The sequence below is a fragment of the Ovis canadensis genome, chromosome 3 (assembly GCF_042477335.2).
Source record: "Ovis canadensis isolate MfBH-ARS-UI-01 breed Bighorn chromosome 3, ARS-UI_OviCan_v2, whole genome shotgun sequence".
NCBI classification, from domain to species: domain Eukaryota; kingdom Metazoa; phylum Chordata; class Mammalia; order Artiodactyla; family Bovidae; genus Ovis; species Ovis canadensis.
In genome coordinates this window covers 141,292,179-141,309,012 of record NC_091247.1, presented here as the reverse complement: position 1 = coordinate 141,309,012, position 16,834 = coordinate 141,292,179, and the positions used below count along the sequence as shown (strand labels likewise).

Genomic DNA, 16,834 nt, shown 5'->3' with positions numbered 1-16,834 from the left:
CCATTATTCTTACCTATACATAAGAATCACCTAGGGGTCTATTTAAAAAAAAAGTCAATGAGGCTTCCCTACATGTACTAACGAGTTTTCCAGAGGTGAAGACCACAATTCCAGGTTTGGTTTTTTTTTTTTTTGGCCTTGCCAGGGAAAAAAACCAACCTCTTTTAGAATTTAATCTGAGTCATACAGTGTGGAGAAGAAGGTAAACCTGGCTAGCAGGCTGAATAGAAATGCCCTTTATATGAAGAGGAACAGAAACTGTGATCTGAAAGAGGGTTTTTCCTAATGGAAATTTGCAACTTGGGGGTAGTAGAGACTGGGGGCTCCTCCATAGATAAAGTCACTCCCTTGTGAAATTTTAGGTGCCCGACCAGGGCTCAAACCCATTCCCCCTGCAGTGGAAGCACAGAGTCTTAATCAGTGGGCCACCAGGGAAGCCCCTGTCCAGTATGGTTTTTAATAGACGATTCGTGGACTCCTAGTGGCTCTAATGTATACTGAAGGTTTAGGAAGTTGAGGTTTCATGGCTGGAGGTTGTATGTATGACGTGAGACCCTGCCATTCCTTCCTTTGTATCCCGGTGTTCTGGTGGAGTTCAAGCCTTTATCCTCTCTCATCTAGACTATTGCAGCCTCTCCTGTCAGCCTTCAGCGACTCATGTCTCTAATCGCCCCCTTCATGTAGCTAGCTTTACCCCAACTTCAAGCTGTAGTGACTGTCTACTGGGTAAATTCTAAACTCTTTCGTGTTCACTACCCTGGCCCTTCTGCCTTCACTTCTCACCACTTCCCCAGGCAAACGCTGGAATACCGTTTCTGATGACCTTAAACACACCATGTAGTTTTATATCTCTGTGCCTTTGCATATACTGTTCTGCCTGGAGAGCTCTCACCAGCTTCCTCATTTCCCCCAGCCACTGATTTCTGCTCATTCTTCAAGCCTGGCCCAGCTGTCACCTACTCCATGAAATACCCGCCCGCTTTGAAGGACTTGCTCTTCATTCTGTGGTCAAGATAGCGTTTCTTCACATCTCAGTGGCCACCTTCCATAGTCGGCTTCATTCTGTACTTATTGTGCCGTGTGAGTTGAATAGGAACCAGGCTGATTCTCAGGCCTTTATACCTAATATGACCCGCCCCTGTCCTTTGTGCTCAGTAAATATTTGTTGAATCGATGGTATTCTAGGATGAACTGATTGTGTTAGCGCTTGCCTTTTTCCATTGCAGTGTCTATTCAGGTCACCAGTCCATCTTAATTCCTCCTATGGAGTTGGAAAACAACCTTTTCCTCTGGCTCTCCACGGTCAACCAGTACAAAATAAGAGACACCTTCTGCTCCTATTCAGTGATGGAGCTTTGCACCAAAGGGCTTGGAAACCAGGTGGAGGCACTGAAGGTAAGAAGCAGCTGTAACAAGGAGCCAGTCCCGAAGAAACACGCCAGGCGTGGCGATGCCCCACCTTATAGGGCTGGCCAGACACACCTGCCTGCTTTTCTCTGTCCAAACAGGTATTTGTAAACCTCAGGAGGTGTATCTCTTTCACTGTCTAATTTAATGCACTCTTTTAGAGTTTGATCTGATTCACACATTGTGGAAAAGAAGGTAAAGCTGGTTAGGAGGCTGAATAGAAATGACTTTTATGTGAAGATGAACAGAAACTGTGAACTGAAAGAGGATTTTTCCTAATAGAATTTGCAACCTGAGGATGTTAGGGATTGGGTCCTCCTCCATAGATAAGGTTCACTCATTCATGAGTGTATCCAGTGATCATATGTCTAAGTGGCATATGAGAGGGTCAGAAAACACCTAATTTTCTTTAATAGAGAAGTATGACCTTAAGAATGAAAAAAAGAGACGAGATTAGATCTCAGTGTTGCTAAATTTATTTTTCTGTTTGTCCCATCTCTCCATTTTGAAATAGAAATCTAAGGTACAGAAATGAAGAGGAATTAAAAATATATTGCTGAGAAACCTAAGAGTTGTAGGCGAAAGAGGAAAGAAATAGAGAATGAGCAAATCAACCCATGGGTAATGACTTGAGAGGAATTCTGGGTGTTTTCCAAAAAGGTATATCTTTTCTTTGGGTATGTGAGATGAGAGCACACAGTTCCTTGGCTTTTCCTGACCAAAGAGGTAGGGCAACGAAATTGCTTATCCAGTGGTTCTGTGACCCTGCTGACCTCCGCCTCCGCCCCCGACCCCTCGACACGGTGTCTTACAGACCCGGGGAATCAACCTCTCCTGCATCCGAACGTGTGTGGTGGTGGCTGAGGAGCGGCCCCGCATTGCCCTCCAGCAGTCCTTCTCCAAGCTCTTCAAGGACATCGGCCTGTCCCCGCGGGCCGTCAGCACCACCTTTGGATCCAGAGTCAACGTAGCAATATGTTTGCAGGTGACTGACATGATATCTTGTTTGTGTGGGGAACTCAGAGCACAGGCTGCTGCTTACCCGCCGAGGGCCTCTGGGCTCTTTATTTGGACTTCACCATGCCTGATTTTGCCCATTGGTAAAATGAAGATGATAGTATTGTCCTTCCCAAGGTTGTCCTGTAGAACCACCGCGTTTCTAGGTGCCCATCTCTTGGAGCCATGCCCGGCAGTTGAGCGCTAATGTAAATGTTTACTCTCAGTGGTTTTATGGTCCTCAAAATGAGTCAAGATTTCTGAATCCTACTTGAATTTCATTTGTAGATTACCCTTTGTGGGTTTTTTTTTTGGCAAAGGAAGCACAAATAAGTTTGTGTACTCTTCTTTAGCCAGATGGTGATTTTGCCATGTTATCTTGGTGGGTAAATAATAGAAAGGAGGCTAAAATAACAGAAGAGTGGAATATAATTTTCTATAGCTTGGAAAATTCATAAGGCAAATACAGGCATGGACAAGAGTGAGAGTCAAAGAAGGTGGCATAACAGGGTGGACAGGCTCAGGCCCTCTGTGTCTGGGCCTGGTGACTTTGGAGCAGCATCACCAGGCTCTCACCTCGGAGCCCCATTGTGGGTGCCCTGCCTCCAGCTTGGGCCAGTGTTGGTGTTGGAAGTCCCATGGCTCCCTGCCTTGAGTCCAGGGATGAGGACCCTCCTCACCCTGGTAACCATTCGGTGCTGCTCTGGCCCCCAGCCTCCTCTCCTGGGGGAGGAAAGGAAAGAAAGATGAGGAGAAAGCTGGCCAGGCGTCTTCTCTCAGGTGTTGACGACAGCCCTGGCCCACCTGGTTGAAGACAGGGTGAGCGTTCCGAACAGAATTTGGATTTTTCCTGTATGTGACTAAATTATCTATATCTTGACTTGAAAATGTAACATATGGAAATTCCATTCAGCTAATTTTAAGTAAACAACCCACTGGTTTATTTTTCTTCAGGGAACCTCAGGGCCTGATCCAACTACTGTATACGTAGATCTGAAATCATTAAGACATGACAGGTAAGTAGAATTGTTAAGCTTGTTTCCTGTTAGCATTCCTAAGCATATAAATTTCTGAGCCTCAAGAAAGCCATCTGTCCCCCTCACCTCATTCATTTTGTTTGTGTCTTTGTGGGGAGGAGGGTAAGAAGAGGGAAGGAACTCATTTTCATTATTAATACCTAATAAGATTTGCATTTGTAAGAGGAAACCTTTAATTCTCATAGTGGCTGCACTGTTCCTTAATATTAAAATGTAATACTAGTATTTTGTGACATATGACGTAAATTACACTGAAATGGATAGACTCTTATCCTCTGGGAGTCTAAAAATAACTGAGATAAGGTAAATGAGATAGTGTAGGTTTTTTGAAACAGCACTGTATCTGAACCACAGGAATAAACGTCTTCCTCCTCACCAGCCCACAGGTGAATTGGAGCTGCGTCCCAAGGGAGCTCCTGGTTGCGGGCTCTGGGACCTGTCTCTGGGTCCCGCTGACTTAGGCTGTGTTCATGGTGAGGCCCGTGGCACTCACCCAGCCTGCGCGGGCAGAACATCTCTAGTGCTGTGGTTCTCAGCCTGGACAGAGTTTGCCCTCCAAAGGACAATGTCTGGAAACGTGGATTGTCACGACAAGGGGATGCTACTGACACCTAGTGGGCAGAGGCCGGGGATATTGCTAAACATCCTACAGCGTACAGGATAGCGCATCACAAAAAATGTCAATAAAATATCTGACCCAAAATGTCAGTAATGCTGAGTTTGAGAAACTGCACTCATGTGAGGAGAGCTATTGATAGAGTAGAGGTTTGGGAGGACAGTGTACGCCTGTGGTGGTTTTTTTTTTTTTAAGGCTCATATGTAATAAATATTGTTCTTTTACAGGGTTCGTCTTGTGGAACGGGGTGCCCCCCAGAGTTTGCTCCTCTCAGAGTCCGGAAAGGTAATTTGTTGTGTTAACCATTGGGAAGGTGTGTGTCACCTGTGTGGAGAAGTAGTTTTATAGAAACCTGAAGCCGTATAATATACATGTTAGTACCCAGGGCAAGACTGAATTGACATCTGGAGATAATTCAACAATTTTCACTTAGCCAATACTTTCAAATTCATATGGGTACATAAATAAGAATACTGGATTTGAGCTTTCTTAAGTTTCATAGATTTTTATTATTAAATCCTACCGACATATTATTTGACAAACCAACTAAATTCAACGTTCGTTATACTCAAGGTGAAGAGATGAGCAGCACTGAGAGCCAGTTCCACCGTTATCAGCATTACACGTGGAAAGACAGGGTGACAGACGGGGGGTGTGGTTTAAGATCCAGGGAAGACACACACATACTTAAAGCTGAAAGAGAAATCAAGATGGGGAAGAGATTAAAGATATTTGAGAGTGATATCTTAGATGAGAATAAGGCTTTAAATTGTTCAGGGAGACATTTTGTTATTGCCTTAGTCCATTCAGGCTTCTCTAACAGAATACCATAGACCAGGCAGCTAATGAACAGCAGAAACTTCTCTCTCACATTTCTGGAGGCTGGCAAGTCCAAGACCCAGGTGCCCATGGATTCTGATGAGGGATTTCTGGTTCTCAGATGGTTGTCCTGTTGCTGTGTCCTCACGTGGTGGAAGGGGCAGGGAAATCTCTGAGTCTTGTATATAAGGGTATGGATCACATTCGTGAGAACAGACCCCTGACCTCCTCCCAAAGGCCCCGCCTCCTAATGCCATCACTTTAGGGGTCATATTTCAACATACAGATTTCAGTCTATAGCAGTTTTGAACAGTTTACTCACGTTGAGCAGATCAAATCCATATATAAACTATCAAGTTTCTCATCCTTTTGAAGAGAAGAGTAATGATGCCTCAGCATCCCTTCTAATTCTGAAAGGCCAAGGAGAATGTAGGGAAGAAAACAGTGACCCCAGGCTCACCTGTGCAGTCGTGGCTCAGCCCCTTGGGGAAATCCCTGTTTCACTCCTCTGTTTAACTCTTCCAAGTGGATTTGGGTTGACCTCCTTACTGTCTTGCCAGCTTTTCCTCTGCCTCCACTGGCAGCGAGCACTTCAGGGACTTTAGAGCAGTGCCTGGCCCACACGAGCAGGAATGGCCTTCCTCTTCCTTCCTTGAGGTCTTACATGTGTGAGCTTCTTGATGCTAGAAACCCAGGGAAAAGAGGTTTAGGATAGAGGACGGGTGTCTGAAGAGGCCCCTGCCAGCACCTGCCGCTTCCTTCTCCCTCCGAGGGACATGCGGGCATGTGACGTCTCTCCCCTCGCCTGCCCAGCCGGCACTGGTCTGCGGATTCTCACTTTTGAGGGGATGGCAGACAGGTTGGTTCCCTAGTTTAGTTTTGAGGCAGAATCTTGTATACATACTTCTGTCCCCTGAGGACGATCCTGTGAGCACCGGCTCAGCTCTGGCCTGTGTGCACTCCCTCACCTCACTGGAGGGAGGAAGTGAAAACTGCATTTATTAGAGGTCATGAGATCTGATGGAACTCAATTTTTGTGTTTTCTCTTTGATTCTTAGATCTTACCTGGAGTGAAAGTAGTTATTGTTAATCCAGAGACCAAAGGGCCTGTTGGAGACTCTCACCTTGGAGAGGTATGTGTAACTCTCTGCTTGACTTGGAAAAGCCAGCAGTGAAAGACCCCAGGGCTCACATTCTAGAAGTCAGAAAGCTGTGGGTTTAGCTTTTCTCTCATGGTGAATGTTTGAGAATTTTCAACTTTCTCTGTAAGGCTCAAAACTGAAATGAGGCAGAAGGGGAGATGGAGACCAGGATGGAAAGAAGATTGAGGCACGCAAGCTAGAGTTAGTCCCAGATTTGTCCACTGACATTCCCTTAGCTGAAGAGGAAAATGGATGAACTCATCTGCTCCCATCTATTAAGGAGTGGAACTAAAAGGAGCCACAAATACTGAATTTTTAAAATTTATATGGGAACTTCCCTGATGGTCCAGTGGCTAAGACTCCTTGCTCCCAGTGCAGGGGGTACGGGTTGGATCCCTGATCAGGGAACTAGATCCCACATGCTGCAACTAAGAATGCCACAGCTAAAGATCCCACTTGCCTCAGCTAAGACTGGGCTCAGCCAAATAAAAAAAATATTTTAAAAAATAACATTTATACAAATTTTCGGAGAAGGCAATGGCAGCCCACTCCAGTACTCTTGCCTGGAAAATCCCATGGATAGGGGAGCCTGGTAGGCTGCAGTCCATGGGGTCACTAAGAGTCGGGCACGACTGAGCGACTTCACTTTCACTTTTCACTGTCATGCATTGGAGAAGGAAATGGCAACCCACTCCAGTGTTCTTGCCTGGAGAATCCCAGGGATGGGATTGCACAGAGTCGGACACGACTGAAGTGACTTAGCAGCAGCATACAAATTTTATTCCAAAATATATTTATTTTTGTATTAATATAAAAATATTGTGCATGCTAAGTCGCTTTAGTCGTGTCTGACTCTTTGCAACCCATGGACTATAGCCTGCCAGGCTCTGTCTCCATGGGATTCTCCAGGCAGGAATATTGGAATGGGTTGCCATTTCCTCCACCAGGGAAGCTACCCAACCCAGGGATGGAATTTGCATCTCATATGTCTTCTGCTTTGGCAGGCAGGTTCTTTACTGCTAGTGCCACCTGGAAAGCTCTTATAAAAACCCTGGAAAGACTAAACTTTTCTTCCTTCCGAATCTCTGAGAAAAAACTGCTGTCTTGTCTCACAGCTAACCGGGAGCAGGGCTCCAGGTGACTGAGCCAGATGACCAGGCTCTGCCAGTTACCAGCTTCTTGTTAATGCACGAGTTGCTCAAGCTCTCTGGGCCTAGTTTCCTCAAATGTAAATAATAATGCCACCTGCCTAGTCTAATTGTGTGACAATTAGATGCATTAATATCTGTATCTGTATACGCATGGAACAGTGCCTGTCACACAGTGAACCCTTGTGTTATTACTGTTGTTGGCTATTGCTGTGTTTACATTGTAAATCCAAATACCCTGTAGTGTTTTCCTGTGGGCTTTTTCACTTAGTTTCAAAGCACAGAAATGATCCCTTAGTGCGCTGGTGAGACTCTGAAAAGAGGCTGAGAAATGAGCCAAGGAGGCAGCGTAGCCTCCAGGTTGGATCTCTGAGTTTCTGTATCTTAGGTGAATTGCTTAAGGGCTTCCCTGGTGGCTCAGATGGTAAAGAGTCTGCCCGCGATGCAGGAGACCCAGGTTCGATCCCTGGGTCGGGAAGATCCCCTGGAGAAGGGAGTGGCTACACACTCTAGTATCCCTTTGTAAAATGGGAGTGACAGTAGTACAGACGGCGTTGTCATGCCACGTATGTCACGATTGATGAGGGCAATGTGTGTACAGTACTGTTCAGCACATGGTAAAGTCAGTAACTGGCAGCTGCTCTCATTGTTGTACCTTTTTGGTTATTATAAAAATGAGGTTAAGAAAATCAACATAATCTGTGCTAAGTGAACTGAATTGATTCTGGCGAAATGTGACCCTTTTCTTGTTGTAGATTTGGGTGAACAGTCCCCATACAGCCAGCGGCTATTATACCATCTACGACAGTGAGACTCTGCAAGCTGACCACTTCAACACCCGCCTCAGCTTTGGGGATGCTGCCCAGACCCTCTGGGCTCGGACAGGATACCTGGGTTTTGTCCGCCGGACGGAGCTCACAGCAGCCACTGGAGGTACCTTCACCGGCTCCTCCCCCTTGTCCTGCTGTGCCTTTCAAATGCCCCTAGTACAGGCTGGCCTGCTGCAACCTGCCTTTGCATTGTGGAGTATGTGTGTCGAATTATTCCCCCTCTGCAACTCTAGAACCCACCCGTGACTTTATATTCCTTTGCAGTAAGACTTTGTCCTGTGAAGAGGACCCAGGAAGTAGACGCCAGGGCCTTGTGTCAGCATCAGGATAGCTGAACCTCAGGATAGTTTGGCCGGGCAGTCGTAGAGACATGCCTGGTGATGGATGAATGCCCCTGGCAGGATACAGCCTCTAGCAGCCTTGTGGGGCTGCCTGCATCCCTCAACAGGCTCCTGAGACAGGTGTTCCGTCTTTGGTTCCTCTGTTCCTAAGCCCTGCGAGCAGGAGTGAGTGCGGAGGAGCTGACCTGCTGAGCGCCCCGGCCCTTTGGCGGCTCACAAGACTGCTTGGCAGGGCTCTGGGGCAAGCAGCCCCCAGGCCTGTCTACCTGGTAAAGAGGCCTGGCTTCAACCTTCCTGCCACCATTAATGGCCATTTAAAAACTCTCTACATTGCGTGCATCATACACCTCAAGAACTGACGCATCACTCACTGGACTAAACAGCTGGAACGGAGCCAGGTCACTTCTTCGCCCCTTACATCTGCTCCCTGCTGGCCGGCTCTGCAGTCACTCCGTATTTCACGGGGAGGCAGACTCAGGCATCCTGGAGGCAGGGGAGCACACCTCGCTGGGTGTCCTGGTTTTGAAGCCTGTCTTACATTTGCTGTGTGGCCTTGAGCTCACTCAGTCTCTCAGTTTCCTACCTAGGAAGTGGGAGTGATGACATTTCCTGTCTTGTGGACATGATGTGAGATTAAATTACATGACGCCTTCAGGTGTCTGGAACGCTACTTGGCACATGGAAAGCACTCCCTAGTCATTAGCTACTGTGTTTCTGTTGTTTTTATTACTATAATCATCAGCTCATCTTATGTGACCAGCCTTCTTACCCTTCTCTCTCCAACAGCTTCTAGCACTTTGTTTTGCTAAATGTTTCAGAACTATTCGTATTCCTGAAAATACATCATTCTGTTGTTAACTGCTGTTTAATTGCTCAGTTGTGTCCGACTTTTTGCTTCTCCAGCCCCATGGTCTGTAGCCTTCCAGGCTCCTCTGTCCATGAGATTTCCCGGGCAAGAATACTGGAGTGAGTTGCCATTGCCTTCTCCAGGGGATCTTCCCAACCCAGGGATCGAACCTGCTTTTTGGCAGCCGAATTCTTTACTACTGAGCCACCTAGAAAGCCCAAAACATTCTGTAGACCTAGCTAAATCATTCTCTTTTTATGTAGACGTAAACCAGGTAGCCTCGTGTGTACAGTGTATGCATAAAACCTTAAAAAAAAAAGAGTGAAATTTCTGCCATGTCCTGCTGGATAAGAAGCCTGTTAATAACCAGGACTAGTCTTGCCATAGATTCCTTAAAGACATCTAGAAACAATGACCATATGTTCATTTATTTTCCATCTCAGATCCTCCCCTCTCCTTCTTTCCCCGCCCATCATCTGGCTAATTCCTGTTTATCCTTAAAAGCTCAGGTGGCTTTAGCTTTTCCTTCTCTGAACCCTTGAGCTGAGCTCGGCGGCAGTCGGGGGAGGGGAGGGGGATGTCCTCTGTTCCCCTTGCCCCTCATCCACACTCAAGTTACTGGGTTTGCCATGTCCCATCTGCTGTCCCCCCATGGGACACCCGTTGTGTGTTCCCCCCACTAGATGGCAGGTATCTCTAGAGCAGGTGTTATATTTTGTCATCTTTACTCCCCACACTGGGCACAGTTCCTGGCACATGGTAGTAATAAGAATAACAAGAGCTAATATTCTCCAAAATCACTGTGGACAGTGACTGTGGCCAAGAAATTAAAAGATTCTTGCTCCTTGGAAGAAAAGCTATGACAAACGTAGACAATGTATTTAAAAGCAGAAATAACACTTCGCTGACAAAGGTCTGCCTGGTCAGTGCTATGATTTTTCCAGTAGTCATGCAGATGTGAGAGTTGGACCGTAAAGAAGATGGAGCACTGAAGAATTGATGCTTTTGAATCGTGGTGCTGGACAAGGCTCTTGAGAGTCCCTTGGACAGCAAGGAGATCAACCCAGTCAGTCCTAAAGGAAATCAACCCTGAATATTTATTGGAAAGACTGATGCTGAAGCTACAGTACTTGGGCTATCTGATGGGAAGAGCTGACTCACTGGAAAAGACCCTGGTGCTGGGAAAGATTGAAGGCAGGAGAAGGGGGCGACAGATGATGAGATGGTTGGATGGTATCACTGATTTAATGGACAGGAGTTTGAGCTAACTCCTGGAGATAGTGAAGGACAGGGAAGCCTGGTATGCTACAGTTTATGGGATTGCAAAGAGTCAGACATGACTTAGCAACTGAACAACAGCAAGTACTCTTCAGCACTTACAATGAGCCAAGCATCATACTAACTCCCTTTCGTGAGTTTAATTCTCATAGCAGCCATTTATTATTACCCCTGTTTCACGGAGGGGAAGCCGGATCAGAGACTGAAGTTAATCACTCCAGGTTACACAGCTGGTGGGCGGTGGCACCAGGTGATGGCGGCAGTCTGAACACTGGGCGCGAAACTCCAGGGATGTGTCGCATCCGTACATCTGATACACTAAGTTTCTCTTTCTCGCCCCATCAGAGCGTCATGATGCCTTATACGTGGTGGGCGCTCTGGATGAGACCCTGGAGCTGCGAGGCCTGCGGTACCACCCCATCGACATTGAGACCTCAGTGTCTCGGATCCACAGGAGCATTGCCGAATGGTAAGTCCTCTGCACACAGTAGGTCTCTCCTCAGCTGTAGTAAGTTAAAGTTGATTTTTAGTCATCTAGCTGTACCAGAGACACCTACAGATGTGGGACTCCAGGGGAACGAGCTGTGGAGACGGGCTCTATGCACCCACCCTGGGGCCAAGTCCTTTTAATGACAGATCTTACCACTGGAAGCGACCTAACTGATCATCCACCTCTAGAAAGTTGGTGGGGCTAATGGGAAGAACCATGACTTTTGGGTCAAAAGACCCATCTGGAAGGCCCCGTGCTGCCACGGTGGCTGCTTTCCTCCTCAGGAGGATCAAGTGAGAGTGTGCTTCGTGCTCTGTCAACTGGTCAGCAGATGACGAGGATTATCATCAGTATCTGGTCCAGGTTCCCTGTCTGGGCAGGAATTCCCCCTTCATTATCCCTGACAAAGAACCATCCAACCTCATGCTGACTAAAAATTTCTTACAATTGAAATTCTGTAATTTTTAACTGTTGGCTTTCATCCTGGATTCTTGACAATAAAGAATCCACCCAGTTTCTTTTTATTCATATTTGAGTTGGTGCGTCCTTCCTCAGGTTTGTTTGTTTGTTTGTTTGTTTTTTTAATTCATGCAAAGTAGCCACGGCTCTTTTAGTGGTTTGTTTGTGCTTTCCAAATGCTTCTTTGTCTTGCTTTTGTCAGTCTTTCCTCAGACCTGAACAAGGAAGTATAAGAATAGTGCAGAAAATTTGGGTGCCATGGTTACCCCCTAATTTTAAGCATTTGACTTTTGAGACAACCAAATATCGTGTACATTTTTCTTAATGATTGGAATCTATTTTTAAAGCAGCTCAACACTGCACAACACAAGTCAGTTCATACCTTCCAACCCAGCAGTCCCACTGAACGAAAGGTGGCTTTGTGCCTTGTGGCAGGACGGGAGAGACACTTGAGTGGGGCGCTGAGCTCAGAGGCCAGCCAACTCCCTTCCTGTTTGGTGTTAGATTATAGATAGCAATCTTAGTCAAAGATGTGTTGTTGCAAATATCAAGAATTCTCTTCAAAACAACTTCTAAGCAAAAGAGAGGTCACAGAAAGAACACCTCGTTGGTTATCTCAGAGGCTCCTAGAAGTCTCTCAACAGCTCTGAAATCTCAAGAAAGGTAGAAACAGGGGTAGAAAGGCCATCAGGGACCACCATCTCCTCGCTTTCTAGGGCCATGTTGGCATCCCCTCCGTTCTTTCTCTCCTCCCTGAAAAGCTGTTCCCTGTATGTCTCTGCACACCTACTACACCAGCACTTTTCAGTCCACACATCCTCAGCTCAGGCGACCAGCTAACAACTTTTCAGTCCCACTTCCAAACGGCCAAGAGATTTTAAATGGTTTAACCAATCAGTTGTTATCTTAGGGGCAAGGCCATTCATTGCACATGTGGCTCAGAGCCTTCTGGTTGGGTCCAAGTGAGAAGGCAGTTCTCAGGGCAGCAGTGAGGGTAAGTCTTGGGCAGACACTGTAAAAGATGCCACATTAACTGAGCGCCACTGAAATTGCAGTGCCGTGTTCACGTGGACCAACTTGCTCGTGGTGGTCGTGGAACTGTGTGGCTCCGAACAGGAGGCGCTGGATCTGGTTCCTTTAGTGACAAACGTGGTCCTGGAGGAGCATTACCTCATCGTGGGCGTGGTGGTCGTGGTGGACCCAGGCGTCATCCCCATCAACTCCAGAGGAGAGAAGCAGAGGATGCACCTCCGGGACAGCTTCCTCGCCGACCAGCTGGACCCCATCTATGTGGCCTACAACATGTAACCAGCCTCCTGGGATTGCAGGGACCGTTCTGCAAAACCATGGGAGCCAGAGACCTGCGACTGATGTGAAATAAGCTGAGATGGCTACATTATATCCTTCATCTCATCCTGTGGTATCCTGCCATCACAGGACACGCAGGAGAGGGGAATTCTGTGGTGGCAAATGAAAAAAATGTTAACAATCTATTAGTCACGAGCTTTGACATAGCGTGAGCAGCACGTTACTAAAGCAATTACATGCATGTTGCATTTTTTTCATCTGTTGTATATACTTGTATTTTTATCTAATGCTGTTTTAGAATTTTGTAAGGGAGTTCGATTAATTCACATGAAGGGGGTAGTTTGAGTTACGCAGTCCCCCGCTCTGTACTGTATTTTGCCATTTTGCCATAGTTAGACACTGCGGGTTTTAACATGGAACTACTCGGCTTTCAGTTGACCCATAAGCAAATCAGATAACCCACTGAATATGAGAATTACTTTATATATATAATTCTTGACTGTAAAACATTTTGACCAGTGTTTTAAACATGTAAATAGGAATACACATAATTCAGCTAAAAAACGTAAGAATTGGCTTGTATAGTTGTAACAACTAAAGTAGAAACATTGCTGCTCTGAGAGAGAATCTCGGTATTCTCTGGGTGCAGTGTAATTGAATAGATGACTAAAAAGTGCAAATTGTTTGCAGGTTTTGCTGCACATTGTACTATGTCTCTGTTGGCTGGTATATTTTATAAACTGAAGCTGCCTATGTTTGTTTTTTAGGCTTGCATTCCCAGAATCAGCTTAAGCTTTTAAGAATTCAGCCTGTTTCTACAAACTGAAAAATCTCAGTTGAAAAATCAAAATGTTAGGAGAAGCTAAGATTCATTAGATCCCACCCAGTTCTAAGGAACCACAATAACTCACTCTTGCCCCCAGTGTTGAAACAGTCTTTCACATGTAGAGTGACTACACAAGAATTTAGAATTTCCTCTTTTCCTGGCCCATTGTATACTGTGTCTGCAGTTACACATATCGCTTCTCTTTTCTGAGAGCTGAAGAGCATCCTCTGTGCTTCCAGTTCACGAGGGCAGGGATTTAAGAACAAGAGCGATAGGCTGGGAAGGCAGTGGGATCTACAGTCACGCGAAGGCGTTAAGGCCTCATAACTCCACGTCTCAGAACTGACCAGTGTGGGTTGCCAAAACAGCCAGGCTTATGCTGAAATAGGGGAAGTCTAATGTATGCAAGAAACCCTTTTGAAATAACTGTGGAGCCCAGGCCGAGCAGATAGAGCCTGGGACTGAGTGTGGCCTCTGGCTCGGTTTCCTTTCTTTGGTCTGATACTTCATGTATTTGAATATAGTTGAATTTTATTATTTTTTTTCACAGAAATATTTTTAAAAATTAAAAAAAAACTCAAAGTGAACAGAGTTAACTTGTTAAATCAGAATGGTTCTCTTTGACCCACTCTGATCTATTGTGTAAATATTTATTTAGACTATTTTAATAATACATATTATTTACCCCACTGTAACATCATGTAAACTAAATATGTTTTTAAACAATTTTTAAGACTTGTAATTACCCTGAAGATAAGGTTTATAATGGAAAGACCAGACCCTTTGCCACGGCAGCACTCCTGGGGGCTGCCCTTACACAGGCTCATGACTCAGAGCCACTTTATTGACTTCCTTTTACATAATCCTCTTTTCCTCCAAACTCACTCTCCACAGAGGCAAGACCTTGACATTTTCCAGTTCCAGATCTCTTTTCAGCATTTTGGATGACGTTCCATTCTACACGATGGGAAAGGTTCTAGGATGTACAGGAAAAAAGCACTTGTATTGGGGTTAGACGTCCCAGTGACTAGCAGTGGTTTGGTCTGCAGAGGAAACAGCCTGCTTATTTGGAAAGTAACTTTCTTAAAAAGAATTTTTAATGAGTCACTAATCAAAGCAAGGGATCCTGAGGACCTCCTGTCTCTGTGATCCACAAGTTCTAAGAAAAAGATATAAAAGACAGAGTTTGTCCTATAGGCTGCTTTCAGAATGCTTACTGCACAAGGTAGGGTGTCTGCTAGAAATGAAGTGTGAGCCATGTCTGTCATTTAAAAATTTCTAGTAACTGCATTTTAAAAAGTGAAAAGAAACAGGTGAAATTGATTTTAATATATTATTAGCACAATATATCAAAAATACTATCATTTCAATGTGGGATCAATATAAAAATTTATTAATGAGAGATTTTACTTTTTTTCATATTATATCTTTGAAATCTAGTGTGTATTAAACACATCTCAATTTGAGACTAGCCGTATTTCAAGTTCTCAGTAGCCACAAGTGCGTATTGGCTACCATACTGGACAGTGCGGATCTATACTCATTCCTTCAAATGAAATATTCCGTTAATCTCATGCCCAATTCCCGGTTATTTAGGCGCTGATTATCTAGTTTGGTAGTTCCTCAGGCCTCTGATTTATTGTTATCTTTTTGCTTTCTGCCCTGTGGCTGCTTTATCTTTTGCCTATCCCCCAAAGCCAGAATAAGCTGGTGGAGGAAAGAAAGCTAAGATGCTAAGATGTGTCTTTGGGGAAAAGTTTCCTCTGGAAGGGGAAGAGAGTTTAGTCGTTAATTTAGATGTGTTTGTGGGATCATCTGCAGATCCAGTGCCTGGTCTGTTGCAGACTTGGTAAGAAAACTCTCTTGATGACACAATGCTCTTAGTCTTTCCATGTTAAAGCAGAACCTTTATGGTAGAACTGGCAATTAAGACAGATCCCAAAAGGCCATTATTGATAGAAACAGCCCTGCCAGAACTTGGGGGCACATTCTGTCTAGCTTTTCATGCCTGGGTCAGGGGGAGGGAGGACCTAAATGAATAGCAGACCCTCATTTCAAATAAGAGAGAACCTATTCATCTGGAAGTTTTTGAACCTCTCTGCCTCTCAGCCAAAGTAAGGAGGGAATATCAGGGAGGGGCTGCCTCAGGACAAATACCATCTCCTGCATGAGACCCTGGGCATGACCAGCATGCTCCCGGGCATCAGTGAAGCCACTCATTTCCTTCCTGCCCCTGTCTCCCCTGTATCAGGTCCTCCTGATACAGTTGTGCTGCCTCAGGCTGTGGAGGGACCACCTGTCTATTGGTCATTTGAGCGTCTCCTTAATGTTAGTCCCTGGGCAATGCTTGCTTAATGCTTTTGTTGAATCAACAGAGGCCTTAGGTTTTTTGTTGTTGTTGTGTTGTTGTTGTTAAGGTCTCTGCCCCAGGCATGGTGCTCAATATCTTGGCCAAATAAATTACTTTCCTTGAATATCCAGGACTAAAGCAATGAGGAGTTATCACCTCACCCTCCAACTCCAACATGGTCTATGCCTTAGAGCTGTTTTTTGTTGTCTGCTTTCATGTGAGAGTATTTGGAGCAAGCTGCAGCACTCCAGATACACAATAGGCCTTTTCTTTATCATTCACACATTTCTGGTTTAGGTATATGTAGATGGGCCATGTTATTTGTCCAGAGGAAGAGAGTGTAAAGATATAAGAATAATTTTTTAGTCCTAAATGCTGTTTTGTTTATTTTTTGTCAAGATATTTACCAGTGTCAGATTCAAATTATAGTACTGTGTAATTATGTATAAAGTTTTTTTTTATTTATTTGAAATTAGACTAGATATACATTTTTAAATTTAACATCTGGCTGGACAGTGTTCTATTAACTCATTGAATGTGTTTCCTTTGTCTTGTTAATAAATATTGATGCCTGATTGTGTTTAATGCTTCACATGTTGGGAGAGCTGATAAATTGGAATTAATAAAATTTTATTTTAACTTGGATAGTAAGACCCAAAGATGGCTGGAGCGGTCTTAGGAAAATGAGCACAAAGATCCAGAGTTATAGCAGATCAGTTCTATAAAAGGCCAGATTGAGGAGCAGTAGAGAGTCATTTTGAAAATGAATAAGCCTTTTGTCTGGAACAATTATAGCTTAGTTTTCCTCCTACCCATGTGGTATTTGGTAGTTTTAAGCTTTTGAGCATACATGTTAATTTTTTAAAAATCTGTAATTGATGTGGGTTTCGGCTTTTCATTTTTTAAAAGATTTTATTTATTTTTGGCTGTGCTGGGTCTT

General features: G+C 44.8%; 1 protein-coding gene across 2 annotated transcripts in view; it reads left to right on the top strand.

Annotated features, from left to right (window-relative positions):
* DIP2B (disco interacting protein 2 homolog B) overlaps positions 1–16,539 on the top strand; it is a 230,131-nt gene extending 213,592 nt beyond the window's left edge. For both annotated transcript variants that reach the window (XM_069584350.1, XM_069584351.1), the window contains exons 31-38: positions 1,227–1,395; positions 2,222–2,392; positions 3,358–3,419; positions 4,284–4,341; positions 5,934–6,008; positions 7,921–8,098; positions 10,807–10,930; positions 12,466–16,539. In XM_069584350.1, coding sequence (XP_069440451.1) covers positions 1,227–1,395; positions 2,222–2,392; positions 3,358–3,419; positions 4,284–4,341; positions 5,934–6,008; positions 7,921–8,098; positions 10,807–10,930; positions 12,466–12,718 — 1,090 coding nt within the window. In that variant the 3' untranslated portion in view covers positions 12,719–16,539. The remainder of the gene's footprint in view (positions 1–1,226; positions 1,396–2,221; positions 2,393–3,357; positions 3,420–4,283; positions 4,342–5,933; positions 6,009–7,920; positions 8,099–10,806; positions 10,931–12,465) is intronic.
* Positions 16,540–16,834: the final 295 nt, after the last annotated feature.